At 37.3% G+C, this 26,048-nt stretch overlaps 3 protein-coding genes across 3 annotated transcripts; all 3 read left to right on the top strand.

Moving 5' to 3' along the window:
- The first annotated feature begins 4,916 nt into the window (after positions 1–4,916).
- LOC136063642 (uncharacterized) lies at positions 4,917–5,522 on the top strand. The gene has a single exon (XM_065764306.1). It carries the CDS (start codon positions 4,917–4,919, stop codon positions 5,520–5,522), a length of 606 nt encoding a protein of 201 aa, XP_065620378.1.
- An 11,319-nt stretch (positions 5,523–16,841) lies between these two features.
- On the top strand, positions 16,842–18,891 carry LOC112035835 (uncharacterized). The gene is made up of 4 exons (XM_024068673.2): positions 16,842–17,164; positions 17,255–17,515; positions 18,082–18,241; positions 18,390–18,891. The coding sequence occupies exons 1-4, from the start codon at positions 16,949–16,951 to the stop codon at positions 18,566–18,568; spliced, it is 816 nt and encodes a 271-aa protein (XP_023924441.2). The 5' UTR covers positions 16,842–16,948; the 3' UTR covers positions 18,569–18,891.
- Positions 18,892–24,306: 5,415 nt separating this feature from the next.
- Positions 24,307–26,048, top strand: LOC112035818 (uncharacterized). The gene is made up of 2 exons (XM_024068654.2): positions 24,307–24,324; positions 24,942–26,048. Exons 1-2 carry the CDS (start codon positions 24,307–24,309, stop codon positions 26,046–26,048), a joined length of 1,125 nt encoding a protein of 374 aa, XP_023924422.2.

The following is a 26,048-nucleotide window of genomic DNA, read 5'->3' as shown; positions in this document are numbered from 1 at the left end:
GAATCTCACATAAATTATAATTTATTTTTACATAAACTTATTATTAGCACAAATTTTATTTTGCATTAATTATGTAACTCGTCACATCAATCATTGCAAAGATTTCCCTGTCCCTAAACTTATTGGGCTCAATTTTTCTAATTATAGCTTAGGTCATGGGCCGTTAGACGGCCCTTCAACGTGGCTGTATCATTATGTTAATTATAACAATTATTAGAAGTATCAACACAACTTTAATTCATCCTTAAATGAGCAAAACTTAATGATTAGCCCATATGTGGAGAGCGCACAAAGTGGTAAAGAAGAAGTGAAGCTAGTCCTTCTCATAATAACGTTTTATGAATCGGTTCGAGGAGACATATATAGAATAAAAAGCTAGTCCTTGCTAGGTTCAACTAGTGCACTAGCCTTATAATTACTGGCAATTGGGTTTATAATTATACCTAATAAACACCGAGCGATTAACCAATACGGCTCAACAAAATACAATACAATCACTAATTTATTGGCCCACAAAACAATTAACCAAAAACGTCTACATTCTCTCACTTGGGCCATGTGGGTGTTTTTTTAAGTGGGGGAATTGTGAGATTTGTATCTCTATGGAAAAAATAATTTAGATTATTGGAAAACAATTTTTTTTTTAAATTTTGGATTGAATTATTTTTTATATGAGATTAAATTATTAATAAAAAGGCCACTCTTTTAGCACCGGATAAAACCTAACTCTAAATTAGTTTGGAGTTATCTTCTTCAATCCACTACGTGGTAATTTATAAGATTATTTATGTGTATTATTAAAAAAGTCATATAATTCACTAAAAAAATCAAGTGATTAAAATTACACATGAATAATCTTTTCAATTGTCGCATAGTAAGTTGTAGCAAGATAATTACAAAACAAGTTTGCAGCCAAACATTTTCCATCCATGTGTATTATTTAAACAAGTGACATGATTCATTAAAAAAATTCAAGTGACTAAAATTACATACAGATGGTTTTTTTAATATCCACATAATAAGTTGGAAAAAAAATAGCTCTAAACCTGTTTGGAGTTAAACTTTTTCCTTACAATGGCTTATATTAGATTGAAAAAAATTTAGATTCAAATTAGTTTGAAAGTATTTCTTTTAACCTATTATGTGATAATTTATAAGACTATCAATGTTTATTTTTTAAACAAAATACATGACTCATTAAAAAAGTCATGTGACTAAAACTATATATAAATGGTCTCTTTAATCACACATAATGAGTTGGAAGAAAATACCTTCAAACCGGTTTGGAGCTAAATTTTTTCCTTTAAGATTAATCTTAATGCTTATATTAGATCTAATAGACTACTAACACAAGTCAAAAAACTAGTGTCAATGATCTTTAAGTCGACAAGCACTTCTTCGTATTTTTAATGAAGATATCAATTATACAAATCACCCTCCCACTTAAGATGTATATATTTTGAAATAGTTTAGAGTTTAAATTGAGTTGAGTTTCTATTGACCCAAAATTTTAAGGGACTACTTAGAGAAGTAAGGGACAAAGTGCAAAACCCAATTATACCTAAGATAAAAATTAAAAGTGATAACTAGGATTGACTATTTCATAATAAAGATTAAGTATATTAGTCCTATTATCAATTAAAAATGAGATGTTACCAAAACTTTACAAAATTTTACTTAGAATTTTGCATCAAAATTAAATAAATATCATAATAAAGATGAAGTAGACTACTCATTTTATCAATTAAAAATGAAGCTTACTTAGAATTTACATCAAAATTAAATAAACATTTATGATTGATATTTAAATATAAGAAGATAACTTCTTCTCAAAAAAATATAAGAAGATAACTTACTTAAAATAATTTTTTAAACCCTAAATTATATTGAGTTACCCCAGTCTAGAATGCAGACGTCAAAGGTGCAAAAGATTTCTAGTCAAATAACATCTTACAAAAAAGGAGAGAAAAAAAAAAAAAAAAAAAAAACCAACATGAACAACACACCCTAGGAAAACGTCTAGTCAAATAACATCTTACAAAAAAGGAGAGAAAAAAAAAAAAAAAAAAAAAACCAACATGAACAACACACCCTAGGAAATCGAGAACCCAGTGACTACCTATTTGAGGGATAACTCGAGGAAAAAATCTTATGGTAAAGTGACTTTGGATGCTGTCATGCACGAGACAGAGCTTGAAGACGCAGAAACTGAAGTGGATGAGGAGGTAGAAACTGAATTCGAGGGGACTAGCAAGATAGGGGAAGATGAGGTGCAGCCCAGGGTCGCTGCCCAACAGGAACAGAACTAGGATCAAAATTTAGGGGGGCCAAAACCTCAATAAAAAAAAATTCTTTAAAATAAACATTAGCATATATTTAATGTTAAGAAAATATGAACAAAAGAGAGGAGAAACAAAATAACCGTTTATTAATACATTTCAAATTAATAATTTAAAAATAGAATTCAACATTCTTTTAAATAATAAAAATCATCTATAGTTGATTTTGTACTAAATTTTGCTACAATCTCCCTTTCAATCCTAATTTTCTTTAGATTAATGATACATGTATTTATAAAATTTATATAATAAAATTTATAATACTAATGACTGTACACTACACATTAGCACCAATTTATTAACACAACTATTCAATTCTATAATACCCCACATAAAATTAAACTAATTTACTAATAAACAACCAACTAGTAAGTAGTAAGTAAAAAAAATAAATAAATAGTTTAAGTTAAAAATTAATAGCCAAACACACTTGCTACCCCACCCCACACACTAATTAATAGCCACCCATGCACCCCACTCTCACTCACTACAAGAACATTAACTTGGTTTGTAATTTGTATTCGTCTATCTTTCTTCTCCTTTTTTTGCGCATTTTTTTTTCTTTTCAGCAAAAATAATCATATTTTTTTCACGAAAATTCAAATAGTCAATCTTAACACTCATAAAAAAATAGCTTGGATCTAAGAAGAAAGAGTAAGAAACAGTCAACATAGAAACACAAATGTTGTAGTATGTTGTTTGCCAGGTGGGTTTTATCATTTTCATGGGCCAATTTGTAACTTATTGGGAGGAGGGGGGCCAAAAATAATTATTTTGGGCTCAATTGTTAAACTATTCATTAAATGTGTATACTATTACTATTACTATTTCTTTTTTTTCTTTTTTTTTATTTATAAATTTGGGGGGGAGGGGGGGGGGGAATGGCCCCCCTTTGCCCCTTACTAGTTTCATCTCTGCTGCCTAGGGAAGAGGACCAAATGAATGAAGCGGAGTGGGAAATACATGTGTTAGCAGACTTGAAGCGGAAAATGTCGGGACTGTGGCAAACTAGCATTATTTTGAAACTTATGGGTAAACAGCTTGGATTTCGCGCTTTGTAAGCCACGTTAGCTGGTATATGGCACCCAAACGCATTGAATTGATATCGGATATGGATCTTTATTATGAAATTTGATGCCCTAAAGGATTATCATCATGCTCATGGATGCCCTGTGGTTTGTGGGTGAACAATACCTCCATGTTCAAGCATGGGAGGCGGACTTCCATTCCAGTATAGCCAAAGTTATGACTACAGCTGTCTGGATAAGATTGGAACAATTGTCCATAGAGTATTATCATTGAGATTTTTTAAAACAAGAGGGAAATAAACTAGGGAAACTTCTTAAAATAGATGTGGTCACGAACATAGCGATCCGAGGGAGGTTTGCTCAGTTATGTGTCCAACTAGACGCCATTAAACCTCTTCCTAAGCGTCCTAAAATCGGCACATTTTGGCAAGATATTGTGTATGAAAATGTGCTGTGACGGGACTGACGAACTCATTTACCGAAGACGACGATCATAATACCGATGAAGATATCCCTGGACGAGCAAATTAATACCCACGTCATTGATGAAGGCAGGAAGGCCATTCAATGTAGCACAATTACACCCAGAATGGTTACAAGGCCAACTGTATGAACCGGTGGAGCACATTAAAGCCACATTACACAGCACCAAACGTTACTAAGAGGAGCATTAAGACTTCCATAACTACCCCAACGGCTAGAAGCTATGAAAGCATATATAAAGCCCACACATTGCCAAGTACAAGGTACATACACACATAGACACTAAGAGATCTCGTTCATTCTGTTCAATTACATTGTTTATTCCTAAAGAGCTTCTTATACTGACTTTGGCATCAGAGGCATTGTGGCAGGCACCACACCGGTGACCACCTTTGAGAGTACGTTCATACAGGCTGAGAATTGCTTCCATCTGACCAACTCGACTGAAGAGCTTATGCTTCATCAGTATAACTCTATCGACGAACTTACTCTACTGACGAACTTACTTGACTGACGAACTTACACTTCATTAGTTTGGTGTCGTTTGTGGGAACGTGACGTTTTCATTTTCATATTCGAAAACGCTGCTTCCATCAACTTCAGTATTTAGATGGAGTCCAATCAAGATTCCGCAGCCTTGGCTCAGCAAGTCCAAGCTTTTGTGGCTATTGTTGAAGAACTTACTAGGCAAAATCAGGAAATGAAGCTACGGCTTCAACAGGAGGAGAATCGATCCGAAAACAATGTAGAGGACGAGGGAAATAGCCATAGAAGGAGTGACCATCGAAGACCCATTACTTCTGCAGAACAGAATTCAGAACTTCTTCAAGAGATGAGGAAGGAGATGGACAAGTTGAGAAATGCCATCAAAGAGAAGACAGACCAGAGCGTGGGCAGAATGGTGAGGGTAATAGACTTGCCTTTCATAGCAGCGGTCCTAGGATGCCCAGTACCTTCGAAGTTTTGGCTGCCACAACTTGAGCTGTTTGACGGGCTCAAGGATCCCCAGGACCACCTCAACACCTTCAAGATGACACTGGACCTTCAATAGCCCCCTGACAAGATAATGTGCCGTTCTTTCCGCACCACTTTCAAAGGAGCAGCGAGAGAATGGTTCACCAAGTTGCTAACATCGTCCATCGATAACTTCCAACAGCTAAGTAGCGCCTTTTTACGTCATTTTATTGGAGGACAACGTCCTAAGAGGCCGGTAGATCATTTACTCACAATTAAACAAGGAGGGAAAGAAACCTTGGGGTCCTATGTGAAATGCTTCACTCGAAAAACCCTGAAAGTGGACGAAGCTGATGATAAGGTGCAATTGACGACCTTCAAAGTGGGACTGCGATCCCGGGAGTTCATTTCTTCACTCGCAAAAAATCCTCCAAAAATGACGCCGGAGATGCTTCTGAAAGCACAGAAGTACATGAAAGCAGAAGAAGCACTGGCTGCCATAAGGGACGTGGAAAAACCAGGGAACAAGGAAAGGAAGGAGGATGAACGTAGAGGACAGAAAAAGGACCAGCCAGATCGTCGGTTTAGTGACGAAGGTGAGTTTAAAGGGGGTTTCTCCTGTCGGGGTTCTCGCTGTGGTTTTGTAAGCCCACATGGGAAGGACCTTACTGAGTCACCTACTACTCCAGACAAGGTAGCTATCACCTGGAAACCCTAGATGGACAGAGGCTCCCGAGGCCATGGAACATCGAGCACTTGAAGAAATACAACCAATAGATGTAACAGAAAATGTATTTGTCATTGAAATTAATAAATGAATTATTCAGCTAATGTCTCCATAACAAGCAGGTCTGAGTAGCTACAAGTCTCAAAAATGGCTAAATAACAAGATTCTGCCTCGACAGATGTAAGTTACCGACGATGACAAGATCCCTAAAAGGGTGTAAGTCATAAAAGCCAAAAATGGCTAAGTAACATGATTCCACCTCGATGGATGTAAGTTACTGACGATGACAAAATCCTTAAATGGGTGTAAGTCACAAAAGCCAAAAATGGCTAAGTAACAAGATTCCGCCTTGACGGATGTAAGTTATTGACGATAACAAGATCCCTAAAAGGATGTAAGTCACAAAAACCAAAAATGGCTAAGTAACAAGATTCCGCCTTGACAGATGTAAGTTACTGACGATGACAAGATCCCTAAAAGGGTGTAAGTCACAAAAGCCAAAATGGCTAAGTAACAAGATTCCGCCTCGACGGATGTGAGTTACTGACGATGACAAGATCCCTAAATGGGTGTAAGTCACATAAACCAAAAATGGCTAAGTAACAAGATTCCGCTTCAACGAATGTAAGTTACCGACGATTACAAGATCCCTAAAATGGTGTAAGTCACAAAAGCCAAAAATGGCTAAGTAACAAGATTCTGCCTCGACGGATGTAAGTTACTGACAATGACAAAATCCTTAAAAGGGTGTAAGTCACAAAAGCCAAAAATGGCTAAGCTAAAAATGACTTAAAAGGGTGTAAGTCACAAAAGGTACTGACGAAGTTATAGACAAAAGGTACTGACGAAGAGAAGGAGAGAAGTTTAGAAAAAAAGGCTCAGAAAACTGAAAACTAGCGGGAAACCCAATGGTCACACGAATTAGAGTTATTTACAGCCCAAAACCTTTCACATTCTACGGCCGTCATTACAAGTCACGACGACCACAGAATCGGGGGGCATCTGACGGGACTGACGAACTCATTTACCGAAGACGACGACCATGATACCGATGAAGATATCCCTGGACGAGCAAATTAATACCCACGTCATTGACGAAGGCAGGAAGGCCATTCAATGCAGCACAATTACACCAGAACGGTTACAAGGCCAACTGTATGAACAAGTGGAGCACATTAAAGCCACACTACACAGCACCAAACGTTACCAAGAGGAGCATTAAGACCTCCATAACTACCCCAATGACTAGAAGCTATGAAAGCATATATAAAGCCCACACATTGCCAAGTACAAGGTACATACACACATAGACACTAAGAGATCTCTTTCATTCTGTTCAATTACATTGTTTATTCCAAAGAGAGCTTTGATACTGACTTTGGCATCGGAGACATTGTGGCAGGCACCACACCAGTGACCACCTCTGAGAGTACGGTCATATAGGCTGAGGATTGCTTCCATTTGACCAACTTGACTGACGAGCTTACGCTTCATCAGTATAATTCTACCAACGAACTTACTCTACTGATGAACTTACTTGACTGACAAACTTACGCTTCATCATGCTGGTGTTATGCTTTCGTTGTGGTAGGATAGGATATAAAGAACCACTTTGTTTGGAGTCCATAATCTTGAGGAGTGATACGTTAATGTCCATCTTGAACCTGCATGGTGAGGAAACCAGGAACTCAGGAAGTGAGTTGTCTCATTCTCCATGGAAAATTGTCTAAAACCGTAGACAAAGGACACGTGGAGCAGGAAAAGAGAATGCAAATAGAATCCTAGTTAACTCATTTGTATCTTCCCCACCGAATAAGCCGAGTGACATCCAACCCAACCCTTCTTATAATTTCCATTTGTTGTTAGCTGAGGAGCATGAAATGGTGAACAAGGTGTCCACTGATGCATTATCTTGGTTTCTAGCTAGTAGTAGGCATAGTGATGCAATGAGGAAGGGTGAAAATCTAGAGTTACCACTGCCAAATGGGACACATACGGATTGCATGCAATCCTTAAACATGGCCCGCTGTCCCTGTATGAGCAAGGTAACTCCACGTCTAACCTCACTGAGTGAAACAGAGAGGGATAAGATAGGCTCTGTTTTACCCATGCAAAAACAGAGTAGTCTAACCGATGCACATGGTACCCTCCTCTGACCAAGGCTCCACGACACCCACACCAACGAACTCGGACCTTTACCTTACACCATCCTTTCCAGGGAGCCCGTCTCACCTACCTCAAAGTCCCATACACATGAACCTTTCCCCTGCCCACGACCAATCCTTCTCGATGAAGAACTTTGAGCAATTATGGAGCTGATTGTCAATAGAGAATTCCAATGACGAGAACGTGAGCTATGTGACAATCCCAGTGCGCCCACGAGCTGTGATAGCATGGAATCAAATGACCCACACCCCCAGTCTGCCACTTCGCCTTGAGCCACCTTCTCAAACTCAACCTTGGAGGTAAACTAAGGTGTATCTTCGAGTTCAGCACATAATGCATCCTTACCAAGCCCCATCGGTCAGACAAAGGAATATCTAGGAGGGTTTTGACAACGTGATGTCTTTGGAGCGTCTGCCCAAAGCAATTTTTCGCTTTCTGGACCTAAGTGAAGTAAACATCACATTGAGGGAAGGGGAACCAAAGTTATACATCATCATGTTCTCCAACCCAAGCCTACCATTTATCGTGTTCGCCACGTACTAGGCAAGGCTAGGAGAGCTAGAACCAATGTATAGGATCAAGACAACGACAACAAGGCATCAATGCATTACTCTGTCCACAATTAGGACTTCGAGGACTGTGGGGGTCCCCAATGATTATCTTAACCCCAACTTTTCCTCCATGAAGTTGGTAGCATGGAACTACCAAGGCGCAGGTGTGGGCGCAAGGGAAGTTTGGGTAAATCGGAGTTGCCATCTTGTTATATGGTCTAGGAACCATCAATATAGCATCCTTATGAGGAAGAACCTTTGATCTTACTATGAAAGTTTGGGTTCAGAATTTAGATACACTCTTGGAAAGGTATTAGGCACCCAAGATTGCCCAACCCTAAGGTTGGCCTCCCATCATTATGTCATATGTTTTAACTCCATTAAAAACTATCTAAATACTTGTATTCTAGACTCACACACACACTAACATGCATCTAACAAACAACATGGCATCTTTAACCCTAAGCAAACATATTTATCAATTGTTGATGGTCATTTTTGGAAGTCAAAAGAAAGAAAGGAGCCCAACAACACAGGTAGAAAGGAATTGGTAAACAGATAAAAAAAAACCATTAAGCCCGAGTGGCAGGAATAATGGGGCACAGGTCCATAAAATAAGCAAATGGGTCTTGAAGAAGCAAATGAGCTTAAAAGAGCCTAGTAAGAGAAATAGCAAACCCATGGGCAATATATGATGTAGAAAAGTGAGAATGGGCCACAGCAGACCCGAAGTAATGCAAGTAAAGAAAGTAAGGGGTTAATGGTAAGCCCATGAACCCTAAGGATGAGGACAAGATAATTGGGTCGGGGAAGCCCAATGAAGTTAGTAAAAGCCCATGAGAACATAGAATTAGGAAAAGGGTCAAGGAAATCCAAGAAAAGCAAATGGACTAAGGATGCCTAAGAGAAAGCAAATGGGACACAGGAGCCCGCAAGTAATGTGATAAAAAACCAATGGCCATACTGAGCCATTGGAGAAAGAATAAACAGCAGGCCCAAAGAGGTCCAGCAGGATTGGGTCAAATAAATGTCACAGCAGGAATGATAGAGTGATATAGTAGAAAATGGTAGTAGTTAAGGAGTAGACTGAAAGAAGGCAAAGTCCAAACATTAAACAAAGCCTAGCTCCTGAAAAGAGCGGAAAATCATAAAGCAGCCCACATAAAAGGTCAAAGACGGACGGCAGACTGTGTAGGCAAGCCTCCAGACCGAGGCGAACGCATAAGCAGCAGACAGATTTTGGATATACATGAAAGAGAGGCATGCGCAAGGCCTAGACATCCCCAGCATGTACCCAGCCAATGTGGGACATGGTGGGGTCATGGGTCAGAGGTAAGAGGACATGGTTTGACGGTGGGGAGAGGGAAGAACCTATTCTGGGGTTCCTGCTCAAGCTCTTTTGAGGGATACGTCCAGCTGGGATGACATACCACCTTAAAGAAGCAAGGCTGAGTTGGAACCACTAGGTGCATGCCATGAGGGATAGGGAGAGAAAGCACCCACACTGAGGCAAGAAAGGGTGCCATGACAGACTAACAAACAAAATAGTTTTCCTTGTTTGGAGATAGGGAGTGGCACATAAACAGACCAGTGGTGGTCGGCAAGTACACCCAAACCAGACAAAGGTGGTTAAGGGCTAAAATAGTAAAATCCAGCCACGACAGGCACTATGAAGGGAGACCCTTGCCGTGCGCAAACAACACACGGAATCATGGTAACAAGAACTCTTAGGGAAAACCAGGAAATAGAAAAAACAAGTGTGGAGGAAAGAAAGAAAAGATAAGAGGAAATTTAAAAAAGGAAGAAAGAAAGAATTAGAGAGTTAGATCGGCAGGCATACACCAATAGGTTCATTCCTTCTTTTCCTTTCAAAATCTTGCTCTCTGCCGAAAGTAAAAGGGTTCCTTTGGGTATCAACCATTCAGATCTGTTTTCCACAAAGTGATTAATTTTCACGGCAGTATTTCCCTGGGAGATTAATTGCTTTGAGAAGAAGCGTTATTCCCTCTCTAGTTTTGGTCTAGCGGACCAGATTTAATCTGATTTCTTTCCTCTTTTGATTAACCCATATACTACTCATTTATTTTTCCTTGCTTTATTAAAGTAATTGTTGTTAAATTGTGATTATTTTTCTTGATTTGGGATTATCTATTCACCCTGATTAAGGAGTCAAAGTACTCTCTTTTGTCTTATTATTATCATATCTGCCTGCTACGACTCATCTAAAATAGTTTTGTCTGCCGTAAGTATGCTCTTGGCAAATGAGGCATAGTTTGCGCACAAGCCGGACCAAATTGAGTTGCAGTTAGATCAGTCTCAACTCCTTTACTCAGAATACTTGGGTCTAGTACCGCAGGAGGTAGCTCAGCCCAGTATAACAAAAAGGCCTACCACATCAATCTTCCCAAACAAAAGAGAGCCAAACAAAAGAAACCCTAATCATACATCTAACATATGAAAAAACTCTATCTAAAACAAAACATGGCAGCAAGCATATCATCAAACAAAACATATCAAATACAAAAATTTAACATGTTAGAAAGCCTAACCATGCATCTAAGAAAACCTAACACAAATGCTTGAGCATTGCTAATGCATGACTTACCCTTTTACTTACCTCTCAACAGCACAACACCTATGGCATCAATGCATGAACATGTGAATGAATGACATTAAGATGAAGAAACCCTAGACTAAACCCTAATCTAGACATATGACAACAAACAAGCATGTTAAAAAGGTTAGCAAACATTTTATGAGGCTTAAAAACATGTGAAAAAGAGGCTATATAGAGAAACAAGTGAAGGCAGAATCATGGCAAACAAAAATTAGGATTTTTTGGGTAATGACAGCATGCACGCTAGAATAGGTATGCATTCGCATGAGTTTAGCCTTCATGTGCAGGCTAGATCATGCATACACAGATCCTTACCTAGAAACCCTAATCAACACAGAAACAGAGCAAAAACTTAAAACGTACAATCTAACAACCTATCATGCTTAAAGATATAAAGACAACCTAAAACTAACCTAGGCAAACATAAATTAAACAAAAGAAGCAGATTAAAACAAAGATTAAGGCAGGAAAAAAAAGGGTTTTAAAGCTTACCTTAAAGCAAAAGCTCTTAAGCTTGATTTTGATCGTTCTGCTTAGTCAAATCTATCACAATTCAATGAAAGAGTGATTAGTGATCTTAAACTCAAGAGGATTGGGGCTAGAAAAGGTCCCAATCCAAAAATAAAAAAAAACAAAAATAAATTGAGGGAGTTTTATGAAGAACTTCCTTTTGATTCACTATTTTCTAGTGAATCTTAGGTTTTTCCCGTGGGATTTTTATGTGTTTTGAAAATGTACCATGTAAGGCCTTTTCTAGTTGAAAAAATGGGATTTGGAATGGCTCTTAGACGATGTGAGATTTGTTCCAAACATCAGCCATTATTGCAGAAAACTTGTCTTTCATATGCTTCTGAAACCCTAGTTACATACACAAGAACGTGCCTGTGTACGCATGCTTTAGCTCGCGTACACAGGCTGCAAATTACGTACGTAGGCCGGGGGCTACTTTGGTCATTTTATTTCCAAAAATAGATTTTTGCTCATTTCAAAAGGTTATATTTTCCATTTTAATACTCATCAATTTAATTTAATATTTGATTGGGCTCTAAACTGGCCTTGGGCTTTAGAGTTTGAGCATCATTGAAGTGGAGATTCTCACCACGAGTGAGTATAGCATACATGTGCTGGTTAAGGTACCTTCTCAATCCCATAATTTTCTTCTCATTGCTATTTAAGCTTCTCCTAATTTTAATAAGATAAAAATGTTATGGGAATATTTAAAGAATTTAGCTCCATTGGTTAATTTACCTTGGGTTCCATTAGGAGATTTTAATGAAATGCTTACTGAGGATGAAAAAATGGAAGGTTTACCTTTAAATGGAAATAGAATTTTTGCTTTTAGAGAGTGTATTGATCAATGTGGGCTGATGGATTTGGGTTTTCACGGACCCCAATTTACGTGGTCAAACAAAAATCCGATTTGGTATTGCAATACAAAAGAACGTTTAGATAGAGGTCTAGGAAATATGGAATGGAAAATTCATTTCCCAGAACAAAAATTCATCATCTTCCTCGTACTAAATCTGATCATTGCCCCATATTACTGGATACTGATCCCTCAACTTGCAGATTGCCTAAGCCTTTTAAATTTGTGCAAATGTGGCTCACAGAACCCTCCTTCTCACACCTTGTGAAACAAAGTTGGACTTCCTCGAAAGCTCACCCATCCTCCTCCTCTTCTTTATCTAGGTTTCCACAACGCCTGAAATTTTTAATATGTAGTATTATCGATTGGAATAGAAATATTTTTGGAAACTTATTTCAGTAAAAGGACCATCTTTTAGCTAGGATTCAAGGTATCTAGGTGGCTTTATCAAGCAAACCATCTGCCTTTTTATATTCTTTAAAACAACAACTTATTTAGAAATTCAATGATACCCTTCACCAAGAATATTTGTTTTGGCAACTTAAATCTAGAATCTTGTGGTTAAATTAGGGTGATGCTAATACAAAATTCTTTCACCAAAAAATGTTACAACATCGAAACTAGTCCTGTATAGTCACCCTTAAAGATGAAATTGGGATATGGCTATCAGGGGAAGAATTAACGCTACATATTCGTGACTCATTTAAAACAATGTTCACATCCCCCTTGTCTCCTCATAGATCTAGGACCTTTTAGAGAGTGTATTGATCAATGTGGGCTGATGGATTTGGGTTTTCACGGACCCCAATTTACGTGGTCAAACAAAAATCCGATTTGGTATTGCAATACAAAAGAACGTTTAGATAGAGGTCTAGGAAATATGGAATGGAAAATTCATTTCCCCAGAACAAAAATTCATCATCTTCCTCGTACTAAATCTGATCATTGCTCCATATTACTGGATACTGATCCCTCAACTTGCAGATTGCCTAAGCCTTTTAAATTTGTGCAAATGTGGCTCACAGAACCCTCCTTCTCACACCTTGTGAAACAAAGTTGGACTTCCTCGAAAGCTCACCCATCCTCCTCCTCTTCTTTATCTAGGTTTCCACAACGCCTGAAATTTTTAATATGTAGTATTATCGATTGGAATAGAAATATTTTTGGAAACTTATTTCAGTAAAAGGACCATCTTTTAGCTAGGATTCGAGGTATCTAGGTGGCTTTATCAAGCAAACCATCTGCCTTTTTATATTCTTTAAAACAACAACTTATTTAGAAATACAATGATACCCTTCACCAAGAATATTTGTTTTGGCAACTTAAATCTAGAATCTTGTGGTTAAATTAGGGTGATGCTAATACAAAATTCTTTCACCAAAAAATGTTACAACATCGAAGCTAGTCCTGTATAGTCACCCTTAAAGATGAAATTGGGATATGGCTATCAGGGGAAGAATTAACGCTACATATTCGTGACTCATTTAAAACAATGTTCACATCCCCCTTGTCTCCTCATAGATCTAGGACCTTCTTAGGTCAGTGCCATAGTCAAAATAGTCATTTCTTAGTACATCACCAATGACTCACTAGCATTCCCCAACTTGAGGAGATAGCCAGGAATATGTTCTCTCTTCCTCCTTTGATGGTCTCCGGACTGGATGGATATCATGCAATTTTTTTTGAAAAAAGTTGGCATATTGTAGGCCCCAGTTTGATTTAGGTCATTCAAGAAAATTTTGAAAATATGACTATCCCGGTTGATGGGGGTCTTACCAACCTTGTTCTCATCCTGAAAGTTCCCCATCTAGAGATGATCACGCAATTTTGGCCGATTAGTTTATGCAATACTTTATATAAATTGGTCTCTAAAATTATCCTTCAAAAACTCAAACCTTGTATTGCAGATATTATTAATCCTTGTTAGGCAGGGTTTGTCCTGGGTTGTAGAACTAGTGACAATATTATTCTGGTTCAGGAGATTATTCATACATTGGTATGTAGAGGCGGACAAAGGGGTTACGTAGCTCTAAAGCTTGATCTGGATAAAGCCTATGATCGCCTAGAATGGCCATTTATCCAAGAATCGCTTAAGTTCTTCCAAGTCCCGCCAATGTTAATCACACTTATTATGAACATGATCTCCTCTACTCGATATTCTATTCAATGGAATGGATGTCCGCTTTCGGAAGTGATCCCTAGTAGGCGAGTGCGTCAAGGAAATCTTTTATCCCCATATCTCTTTATTTTGTGTTTAGAATGCCTCTCCATTCTATTGGAAGAGGTGGTTAGGGACAACATGATCCACCCCATTGTGTTCAAAAGGAAAATTTGAATATCACATTTATTCTTTGCAGATGATATATTTCTCTTCACCAAAGCCAAGTTAACAGACTACCAGAACCTTAGAAACATTTTACAAAAATTTTGCCAGTGCTCAGGCCAAATATTTAGTACTCATAAATCACGTATCTGGTTCTCATTGAATACCCCTCGAAGAAGAAAGGATCTGATTGCCGGAACATTAGATATCCTAACCACGATGCAAATAGGAACCTATTTAGGAACCCCTATTTTTACCACACGCTGTACGACCAACGCATATCAATATCTTGTTGATAAAATCTAGAAGAAAATTGAGGGTTAGCAAACGAAATATCTATTTGTAGCTAGTTGTGTCACATTGATCAAATCCTTGGCGGCTTCCATCCCCCTCTATACTATGCAAACAATGTTGCTCCCAAGGAGTAAGCCAAAATCTAGATAAAATTAATTGCAAATTCTTATGGGGAGATATGACACAACACAAAAGTTGCCATACTGTTAGCTGGGATACTATTGCATCCCCGAAAGAGGCCAAGGGGCTGGGCTTAAAAACGAGTCGACATATGAATATGGCTATGCTTATGAATCAGGTTTGGAGACTTCAACAGTAGCCGAATATGTTGTGGGCTCAATTTTAAAAGCCAAATATATTCCCTACACGAACCTTTTTGAAAGTGTTAGGACTCCCCGAGGGTCCCACATTTGGAAAGCCTTACATGAAGGAATACAATGGTTACAACGAGGGATAAGATGGATCCTAGGGGATGGTTAAACTATTTGTGTGCTCTTTGCGAAACAATCATGCTTGGACATTAGATGTCCTTTAGGTCCCCCTCCCTGTGCAACTCAAGCAACTTATTAAAGGTCTCCTTGTGGCGCAACTTACTAGGTTACCTGATTCCTTTGTGTGGCCCCACAATAACGGTCTTTGGTCGGTTAGGTCAGCCTCAAAATATTTATACCAACAAGCTTAGGTCTCTACAAATAAGCAATTGATAAATTGGATCGGGAAGCTCCACTGTCCCAAAAAAAAATCCAAATTTTCATTTGGAAAGCTATGCACAATTAGGTTCCCACAAGACAGTATTTAGCCTTCTCTCGCCCAAATGTGAATATTATATGTCCAAGATGCAACTCTCCGAAAACCACAATCCAGATATTAAGGGATTGCCCTTGGGCTAAGGATGCATGGGGTAATTCCCCAGGCATCCTGCCATTATCTTTTTTTTAGACATCCTTACAATCTTGGCTTTAAACCAATGCCATCTCCGATCGAGTCATCCTATACTAGCAATTGCCTTGGAATATATACTTTCCATTCCTATGTTGTCATTTATGGTTAGTAAGAAACGAGCTTATATTTAAAAATCAATCTACCTCCTAGCATAGAATTGTCCACAAAACGATTCAAGCAGCTATCAAATTTTTTTACTTGGCTAGCCCTATTAAACTTATTAGGAATAGTATTCCTCAAATTATTAAGTGGATTGCCCCAACTGACCCATTCACTAAGCTAAACATGGATGGTAGTGCTTTAGATAACCCGGGAAGGGCCGGGGTAGGGGGTCTACTTCGAGATAGTTCAAGTTCATGGATATCAGGATTTTCTCTAAGTATGGGTATTACTATTAACAATATGGCGCAATTGGGAGCTATGCGTCAGGGTCTCATGTTGGCGTGGGATTTGAGTTTCAAATTTATCCAACTAAAGCTTGATTTTGTGATGATATTATCCTGGTTAACTGCTTCAACTAACAATTTCCCTCCTGATGTTTTTCCTTTAATTTGTGATTGCAGGAGTCTTATGAAGTAGGCATGGGTGGTCCAGGTGTACCACGTCTATTGTGAGGCCAATGAATGCGTAGATGCATTAGCGAAACGGGGAAACCACCACCAACAACTTTTGATCATCTACGACACTTGTCCCAATTTTGTATACCACTGTTTTGTAAGGGATACGACAGGCCTTGGGATTAGTAGAATATGTCCCGTTAGGTTGGATATAACTGCGTTTGTATAAACTCCATTTTAATTAAATAAGACTTTACCGTTTCTACCCAAAAAAAAGAAAAAGAAAAAAGATGTCAAAGTTGCTTCATTTGTTAAATACACTTGTATTTTTCTTGATTAAATAATTAAAAAAAAAAAAAAGAACCAAAATAGAAGATATTTGATATTTCTTTACCAAAAAAAAAAAACCCCTCAACTTCAGGAGAGTTCTCGTGGAGTCCTCGTAGAAGTCAAAAAAGGGATGTGGTGGACCGGTATACAAGGTAAAGCGAATCACAGAACATCAAACCAAAACCTCTCATAATCTCACACTTCCTTATCTTTTGTTGAAAAATGTAAAGCCCTCTATTTCTGCCCAAGAAAGTGTAGATACAGAAACAGCATGGCTGCCACACTCAGCCTCCTGAAACTCTCAATTCTTCCTCAACAACCACACCAATCCAAACTGCCAATTCCCCACAGCAAACCAACAAAATTGAATATCTCCAAAGACTCAACAACCAACCCACAAAGCCTCTTACATGATATCATCCTTGATCTTAAATCAGCTTCTCTTCCTCTCACAGCACTCACAATACCTTTCTTTCTTGACCCAAAGGCAAGTTACACACCAGTATCAGATTTCTAGTGCTTGTTTTTTACTTTTGGGCTTGAATTCTGATTTTCTTGTGTCAATGTGATTCAACAGGATGCACTTGCTGTCGGTGGAGAGTTTGGAATACTGGAGGGAAGGACATTTGCACTCATACACCCCATTGTGATGGCTAGTTTGTTCTTCTATACCTTGTGGGCTGGGTATTTGGGTTGGCAATGGCGCCGAGTCAGGACGATACAGAATGAGATTACTGAACTCAAAAAGCAAGTGAAGCCTGCCCCAGTTACTCCAGAAGGGACACCAGTGCAAGTGGCACCCTCTCCGGTTGAGCTCCAAATTCAGCAACTCACTGAGGTAGGTTTGCTTATGAGAGATATAATTATAAGAAGATTCTTTGAAATAAAAGGCATTATTTTCTTGAACTTTGAACTGTAAAGTACAATAGCAATGTTGATCGCCAGATTGCTCTACAGGGGATTGATGATTATATTCTTGTATGTATGAAATTTCTGGTGACAAAATGTGTATTTGTATGACCCTGCAATAGTTCTAGTAATATAAGTTTGCCAGATTATTCTTTTACACAGAAATTTGGTTTTATATATGTCACATAGTTTATGTATCCAAAAAAAGAAGTAAAGTTTTGCTACACCTTTGTTCCTCAATTAAGTTAAAACATGTGATTGCATTGGTTAATAAAGCACATGGTTGAATTTAGTTGTCCTAAGGAAAGATAATATTGCTTGTACTGCAGTGGTCAATGCCCAATGCTATCATTTGATTGAATTTAATTGGAGAGTCTAAGATACCACACTTAAAAAACTGTATCTAATTTTTTCCAAAAAGAAAAAGGAAAAAGAAGGGTATAATGCTCACTATAGCCTATAGGAGAGGCTAATATATTGGTTTGTCAAATTCAGGAACGGAAAGAGCTGCTGAAAGGGTCCTTCAGGGATAGACACTTCAATGCAGGGTCAATACTGCTAGGATTTGGAGTGTTTGAATCAATTTTCGGAGGAGTGAACACATGGTTTAGGACAGGAAAGCTATTTCCAGGGCCTCATTTGTTTGCAGGAGCAGGTAAATCTTTAGCTTTTCATTTGAGCAAAACTGAACATATCATGGAAAATAGAACTCGTTTAGCCAAACCTAAGTATTTGACGGAAGCGTTGCTGTCCTGCATTTGTGCTATCTAACCTGATTTTGCTGGTTTAATTTATGTGAACAGCCATTACAGCACTATGGGCAGCAGCTGCGGCTCTTGTACCTGCAATGCAGAAAGGAAACGAGACGGCCAGAAATCTTCACATAGCATTGAATGTGTTGAATGTTCTACTCTTTGTGTGGCAGATCCCCACTGGAATCGATATAGTTTTCAAGGTTTTTGAATTCACTAAATGGCCATGAATTACAGACCTTGCAATTGTGAGCTCTCTCGTACTTTCTTTGTTTTTTGGTCACCTGTGTTATCTGCAACTTCCAATTTTTTGTTCTCCCCCCTTTTCCCACTCGTGTTTCTAGTGTATATATCTTAGACCCAACCATATATAATTATTTTACGAGGGGCGTGATTTTGCCTTTGAATTAAGGTGAAATTCTTTAGATTATGTTAAGCAATTCCAAAATACATGAACTACATTTCTATTAGGCATAAAAGACATTAATGTTTGACCGCATAATGGTTACACTACTATATTTTTATTTATTTATATATTTATTTTTGTCGGTAATTCAATAGTTATAATGGGGATGGACGGTTTTAACCTTAAATATTTTCATTGGGAATACGGGGAGGTGTCAACAGTTGAGCTATAAAGCTCTTGGCAGTTACCCTACTATTTTGATCACAATTTTGTTGATGGAAATCTCTCATAGGGAGACTGTTGAAAATAGAGAATGAATTGCCTGACCAAATGACCTTGTACCCTATTGATAGATTAGATACAAGGCCTTAGTTTCATGATTGGATATCTCAATACCGGCTCTTCTTTCATGAATATGAGGATCCTTTTTCTTTTTTTTTTTTGTGGCTAATATAAAACCTTGGATAAGAAATCAGTACAACCTAGCGGGATTGGATTTGGGCCAAATTAAGCCATTTACATTTTTGCAAGAAGCCCATTTAGCTAGAAAGATTTTTTTTTTTTTTTTGGGAGAAGGACATTTAGCTAGAAAGATTAGCCATCCTATTTCTATCTCTAAGCTTCTGAATGTTTTTTGGGTCTCGATTTCCAAAAGTTCCTCTGTTACATGATTTCATATATCTATGCTCATCCTCTTTTGTACCCAGTGATATTGAGTTCGTGCCCATCGTGTATAAATTACGCAATTTTGATGTCTTGAATAACCCCTTGCTAGTAATGAATTGAGTTTTTTTTCTCGAGCAAGAGTGCAAGACCATTCATAGCTAATAAGTAGAAAGAAAGTTCACACAGCTAGTGTTAGCATGTTTAGATTTTTTGAAGCCGAACCATTTTCCACCAAGCAGTTTATACATCATACGTAAATTGGGGATGTGCCGTAAACAGGGAACAAATCATGTACAAATATCTTGCATTACTTGCGAGTTTATTTAGAAGTACAATATCATTCACAAATTGACAGAAATGGTTGTATTTGTTTGGAAGATTTTTGAAGTATCATCATCTTAGAATCCTACTTCAAGTAACTGCAACAATATCAAGCAGTAATAATCTCACCATTCAGCTAGCCCATATCTATAATCCTTGAAATGGAGCCTGCATAGCAATGATACTTGTTTCTTGTTAAGTGCTAAAATCCATCCTCTAACCTGCAAATTGGGCTACGATTGTGGGCAAAGTCTGCAGACAGATTACTTCATTTGAGTAACAAACCTTTGAGAGTATATGGACCATAGAAAAACATTTTTTAAATGACAAAATTTAAGTATAGTACTTAGATAGTGCCATTTTAAAATTCAGCCATGTGGCTTTTTTTCTTATAGAATGAAAGTGTATTTTTAGTTAAGTACTGCCACATGACTAAATTTTAAAAGCGAAACTTAAGGAATAACACCTAAGTACTATACATAAGTTTTACCATTCCTAAAAAAACCAACATGATCGTTAGAACAATGTTTTATATAAGTTCTTCCTGATGTTATTGCACTTCAACAATCAACATTCAAAACTGTAGAATCCATTAAAAAAAAAGAAAAAAGAAAAAACTCTGAACATAATTTAATGGTAAATATTGAATTCTCATCTTCATTTTACAATGTGGGAGCTAATTTAAAGATTCCATAGCATCAATTTTATAAGGAAAAACTGAAAAACATTTATAAAACCATCTTAATTAATATACTACCATATAATCAGACTTTTAACTATACTCATAAAAATAATCATAAAAAACGAAATGATGCCTTATTAGAAAACTTGGCAAATTATAAATTGGGGAAATTACGTATTTGATCCCTAACCTTTACATTATATATCGATTTGGTCCCTAATATTTCATCTGTTACGATTTGATCCCTAACCCTTTAGTATTGTGTCAAAATAGTTCCTGCAGTTAAATAATGGATAAAAAATGCTGATGTGACTAACGGCAAAAAAAAAAAAAAAAAAAGCCATATCAGATTAAACATGTACTAGTGGAATAAAAAAAAAAAAAAAATTAAACTAAAGAAAAGCATAAACTATTTTCTCAGCCCTTCTCAACAAGTATTTTCTAGGTTAACAAACAAAAAATAAGTAAATAAAAAAAATAAATAACAAAAAGAACCGATCATAGTAAACATAGAAGCAATTTTGAGATTAATTTTTGCAAACCCATTTGTTTCCTCTCTTTGTATCCAAACGGAAAGGTGCTTCCCTCGATTACAAGAACCATCGGGTTCCTAGCAAAGCTGCTACAATGTCCTTTTCCCAATCTTGAAGCAGCAAAACAGTTTCATATTGAGAAATACACTTAAAACAAGAGTTAGACCACAAAAAGAAACAAGAAAGAAAACAGGGTTTAATATAAGGTTTGCAGAAGAGTGATCTATTCTTGAAAAGTTGAAATGAATGTACCTACATGTGTCTAGAAGGGATCAAGAACTTGGAGAAATAAAAGAGATGGGTGTGCGTGTGAAAAGTAAAATTACAAATTTGAGATATAGATGCAATGATTGAGTAAAGACTCTACAAGTTCTAGGAAGTGTGCCCCAAACTACTCCTTCACTCTCTAAACTCACGATCGACAAAGAGAGGAAACAGATGGGTTGCAAAAATCAATCTGAAAATTGCTTCTACTTCGTTTATTGTGATGGGTTACTTGTTTTCTGTTTGGCTACCTAGAAAATAGTTGATGAGTGGGGTTGAGAAAATAGTTTATGCTCTTCTTTAGTTTAATGCGATCTCGTGTAGATTTAATTTGTTTTATTTTTTTAATTTGCCGCAGATGTCCATTGATGTGGCAAAAAAATAATTTTTTATTTAGACTATTTGCCACATCAACAATTATCATCTAAGAGATAACGGTAATGACTAAATTGACACAACATTTAAAAGGTTAGAGACAAAATTGAAAGGTTAAGGATCAAATTGAAATATGATGTAAAGGATAAAGACCAATTTTGTAATTTACCCTTATAAATTAAAAAACAAAAATCTTCTTTTAACATGCGAGACGTGCTAATGCTATGTCACCCTTCTGCTAATTTTATCATTAAGTTCTTAGTGTCAAATTGAAATCTTCTACTTCATAGGAATTGATATTTTGAATAATTTTCTTTTTAAATACATTCTCTTCAAATACCAAAACCTAAAATTCTTCAAGACCAAAATAATGACAAAATTACAAATTTTAACCCCAGAAATTTAATAGGGATTTGTGAGTTATAGACTCACCATTGGATTTGATTTCAATTTGATCTCCCTCAATTGACTCATAAATCTCAATCAAATGATATAATCCTCTCTAGAATCTCTCTCTTTTCTTATTTGACTCTTGTATATAATCTGAAAAAGAAATTATTGGTTTGTTTAGGCCCAAAAATACCCAATAATAACCACTTTAAACACACACGATATGATGATCCAAGGAAACCAAACCATCCATTCAATTATTTAAAAAAAAGAATAATACGACATGATTCTAATAAAGAGAAGGTTTCTTAGGTTTGAACAAAGTTAAAAAATGACAAAATTTAGCTACAAAATTGATTGTAGCCAAAATCTATAGTCTTACTTAATAAAATAAACATTACTATATATTTTGAAAATCTAATCGTTGAATTGCATGTTCTTTATGCATTTAATATTCATGTCAAATTTTGTGTCAATCGGATATTATTTATTATATGATTTATAAACTTATATTTTCTGTATAATTTTAAACTACAAAATTTGCAATTTGAACAATTTATTAATGATATAACTATTGATATTTAATTTTTTAGAAAATTTTCAAGCATGAAAAATATAAGAAGAAAATATCATTCATTGGTGGATTTGTTAAAATTCACATTCAATAAAAGGATATTGAGTAAGGTTATAGCTTAAGGCTATAACTAATTTTGTAACTAAACTTTATCCGTTAAAAAATACATGTATGTATATATATACATTATATATTGCAACAAAAGATGGTGTGACTATTACGTTTAAGTATTATATTCATTGCTTTCTCAAGAAAAAAAAGGTAATATATTCATTGATAAATCAAGAGTTTTAATCTACATACTCTACAAGATCTAAGAAAATAAAATGCATAATCATAGCCCCTTTATAAATTAAATTGATGCAAGTGGAAAGCCACAAGAAATAGAATACATCTTGGGTAAGATAATAATTCTTGAACCCACAAGGGGTTTCTTGAATCTAAAAGGAAAATTTCAAAACCACCAAGAAAGAAAGAAGACAAATTCTTTGAAATTTAATTTATGAAAATTTGAATTGCCTTGGAGGCTACAATATGCTTAAATAGGAAAATAATCCTAGGGTATTAGGAGACCCTTAAGAAACCAAGGCCTAAATTTCTCCTAAGGTTGCTACACCCTAATTTGTGTTAACTACAAAATTAGGCTAGAATATAGGAAAAATCGTCAAAAAAGGAAAAGTTGAGAAAATTATTAATTCATCATATCCTATGAACTATAGGAGATGTCTCAAAATAGATGGACTTTATTATGACTTTTAAATTAAAAGTTATAACAAAAAGAAAAATGACTATAAATAGCAAAAATGAATACTTAAAGGCATAAATGAATGAATTTTCTTAAAAAGCCGCATAGGTTAGGGTCGGTAAGGTAACGTTGTTTTGATCCTTATGAAAATTCCCTTTAGGTCACTAACTTTCATGCAATTTTGTCGGCAGCTCTAATGATTTCACTAATTTTGAAACCTATTAATTAATGAGTACTACAAGAATAAGATGGAGAAATTGTGAGTTTTAAAAAATTCACGTAAGAACATTAATAAAAGAAGTCAAAATTCTAAAATTTTATACATATTATAAATTATAACAAAAGATTGTGCGAATGTTGCTTGCAAATCTTGTAGTCATTGATAAATTAATAAGATTAAAATTATGAACCATACATATACACTCAATATGGAGGGAGTAAGAACATTAATAAAAGAAGTCAAAATTCTAAAATTTTATACATATTATAAATTATAACAAAAGATTGTGCGAATGTTGCTTGCAAATCTTGTAGTCATTGATAAATTAATAAGATTAAAATTATGAACCATACATATACACTCAATATGGAGGGAGTAAGAACATTAATAAAAGAAGTCAAAATTCTAAAATTTTATACATATNTCTGAGGTTGTGATACCAAAGGGGCTGCAGGAGCAGAGACTCTCTGAACTGGAGACGATGGAACTGAGCTAGTAGAGAAAATAGGACGTGCTGATATTACTGGTGCTGGTGCTGGTATTGCAGTAGCAAAGGGTCGTGTAACAGCAGCGGCTGGGGGTGGAGCAACGGCGGATGCAGGAGGAGCAGCGGCGGGTGGTGGTGGAGTGGGTTCTTGAGGTTGAGTTGGCTGAGAGGGGGCTAATGGCCTAAATGTCGGCCGAATTACTAGGGGTGGACGTGGCTCCGGAGCAGGGGCAGGGGCAGGAGCTGGGCTGGGGCTGGGGTCGGGGTCGGGGTCGCAGGGCGGGCAATGGAAGCTAAACGGAACCATGGACGAGCTGGGGTGGGTTGGTTTGCCATATTGGAGAGGAATTATGCAAAGTGGCTCAAAGAGCTTGAACGAGAACTAAAAAGAAACTTATGAATGAGCACAAATATAGATGGCTGGAATGTGTTGTTATTTATAGTTTTACAAGCAATGAGAATTCTACTTTGGAAGAAATTTGAAAAAGGGGGATGGGGGAGCATGAGAAACACGCCGCAATAAAGAGAGAGGGGAGAATAGGAAAGGCATCAGATTCAGCTAGCACCTACAGCCGACAAAAGTTCACAAAGCAAGATTGGTATCCATTGGGGTCCTTTAATTAGAAGAGTTTACTTCTTTCGCGGCCCTCTAGGGGCGACTTTGCATACGGTGGGAATTCATTCGGCTTGTAGTGGTTATAATTCATGTCAATTTAGTAATTCCTGCTTGAAGAAACCATAGAAACCACCAGTTTTAAAGTTACAACTTTAAAAGACTGGAGACTCATTCCAATCAACCGTACTAGAGAGAGATGCCATTTTCATAGAATTTTACATGAGTAATTCGTAAAAAGATGTCCAGCAGAATAATAGTAATATTCTTCTAAAGGTAAATCTTTCTCTTGAAAATTTAAAAATGGAACCTTAATGAAACTATTAGTCTGATCCACCACCACCCGCCGCTGCTCCTCCTGCATCCGCCGTTGCTCCACCCCCAGCCGCTGCTGTTACACGACCCTTTGCTACTGCAATACCAGCACCAGCACCAGTAATATCAGCACGTCCTATTTTCTCTACTAGCTCAGTTCCATCGTCTCCAGTTCAGAGAGTCTCTGCTCCTGCAGCCCCTGTGGTATCACAACCTCAGACCAGAGTTTCAGCTCCTTCCTCTTCAGTTCAAACCTCTCCAGTCACTAAAGCAGTGCCATCCTCCTCTTCGGTTCGTACTTCTCCAATTGCTAGAGAAGCACCAACACAGAGTTTTCCCGATGTCAAAGCAGCCACCACTAGGTATGATACCACCACTATCACCACCGCCCCATCTCCAAAAACCATTAAGCCTGCTGCTCAAACCCCACCTCAGTCCCCAAAACCCAAGCCCACTGCTCCACCACCTTCTCCTCTAAACCTTCCACCTACACGATTGAAGGCCGAAACTGAGACAGAGCAGAAGATCCCACTGGAGGCAGAGCAGAAAACTGTGCTGGTCCAAAAGACTATTGAAAAGCCTAAGCCGTGGCTTGGTGGCAATGCTGACTCGCAGTGGGAACATAGCGAGCATTACAAGCCCAGCTATGTCCATAGTGGAAAGCAAGAAGGGCACAAAGAAGTTGAAATCCAGGAGAAAGGTAGCTACAAAAAGCTTTCGGATTCAGAGGAGGGGGGTACGAGGGTCATAACAATTGCTGGCGAAAACAAAGGTGCTTTCATGGAACTAATTCGATCCCCAAAGAAACTTGATGGTTCAGAAAAATCTAAATCTTTGCAAGTTAAGAAGGGCATTACTACAACGGGAATCCAAGGCAGTGACTCGGAAAGCTATAGCAGTAGCGATAAGGAGGGAAATCCAAAGAAAGATAAGAGTCACAAAGGGACCAACTCTGTGCCCATGAGTGCATTCATGAACAGCAATGTGCAGGGTATTAACAACTCCATTGTGTACAATTCCTCATACAACCACCATGACCCTGGGGTGCACCTTACTCTCTCCAGGAAAGCCTCTGGTCGGTTCCAGGCCAAGGAACGCGTTAATGGCGATCGGGATTAG

This window comes from Quercus suber, unplaced genomic scaffold (assembly GCF_002906115.3).
Source record: "Quercus suber isolate HL8 unplaced genomic scaffold, Cork oak 2.0 scaffold_550, whole genome shotgun sequence".
Taxonomy (NCBI): Eukaryota; Viridiplantae; Streptophyta; class Magnoliopsida; order Fagales; family Fagaceae; genus Quercus; species Quercus suber.
The sequence above is the reverse complement of the archived record's forward strand: the minus strand, read 5'-3'. Positions and strand labels throughout refer to the sequence as shown.

What these genes read in the sequence shown, in the direction of transcription:
- LOC112035835 (XM_024068673.2), top strand. Translation starts at nt 16,949, where the DNA reads ATGGCTGCCACACTCAGCCTCCTGAAACTCTCAATTCTTCCTCAACAA. An exon ending in CTTTCTTTCTTGACCCAAAG is followed by an intron (nt 17,165 to 17,254) that starts GCAAGTTACACA and finishes GTGATTCAACAG; the next exon opens with GATGCACTTGCTGTCGGTGG. An exon ending in TCATTTGTTTGCAGGAGCAG is followed by an intron (nt 18,242 to 18,389) that starts GTAAATCTTTAG and finishes TTATGTGAACAG; the next exon opens with CCATTACAGCACTATGGGCA.
- LOC136063642 (XM_065764306.1), top strand. Translation starts at nt 4,917, where the DNA reads ATGTGCCGTTCTTTCCGCACCACTTTCAAAGGAGCAGCGAGAGAATGG.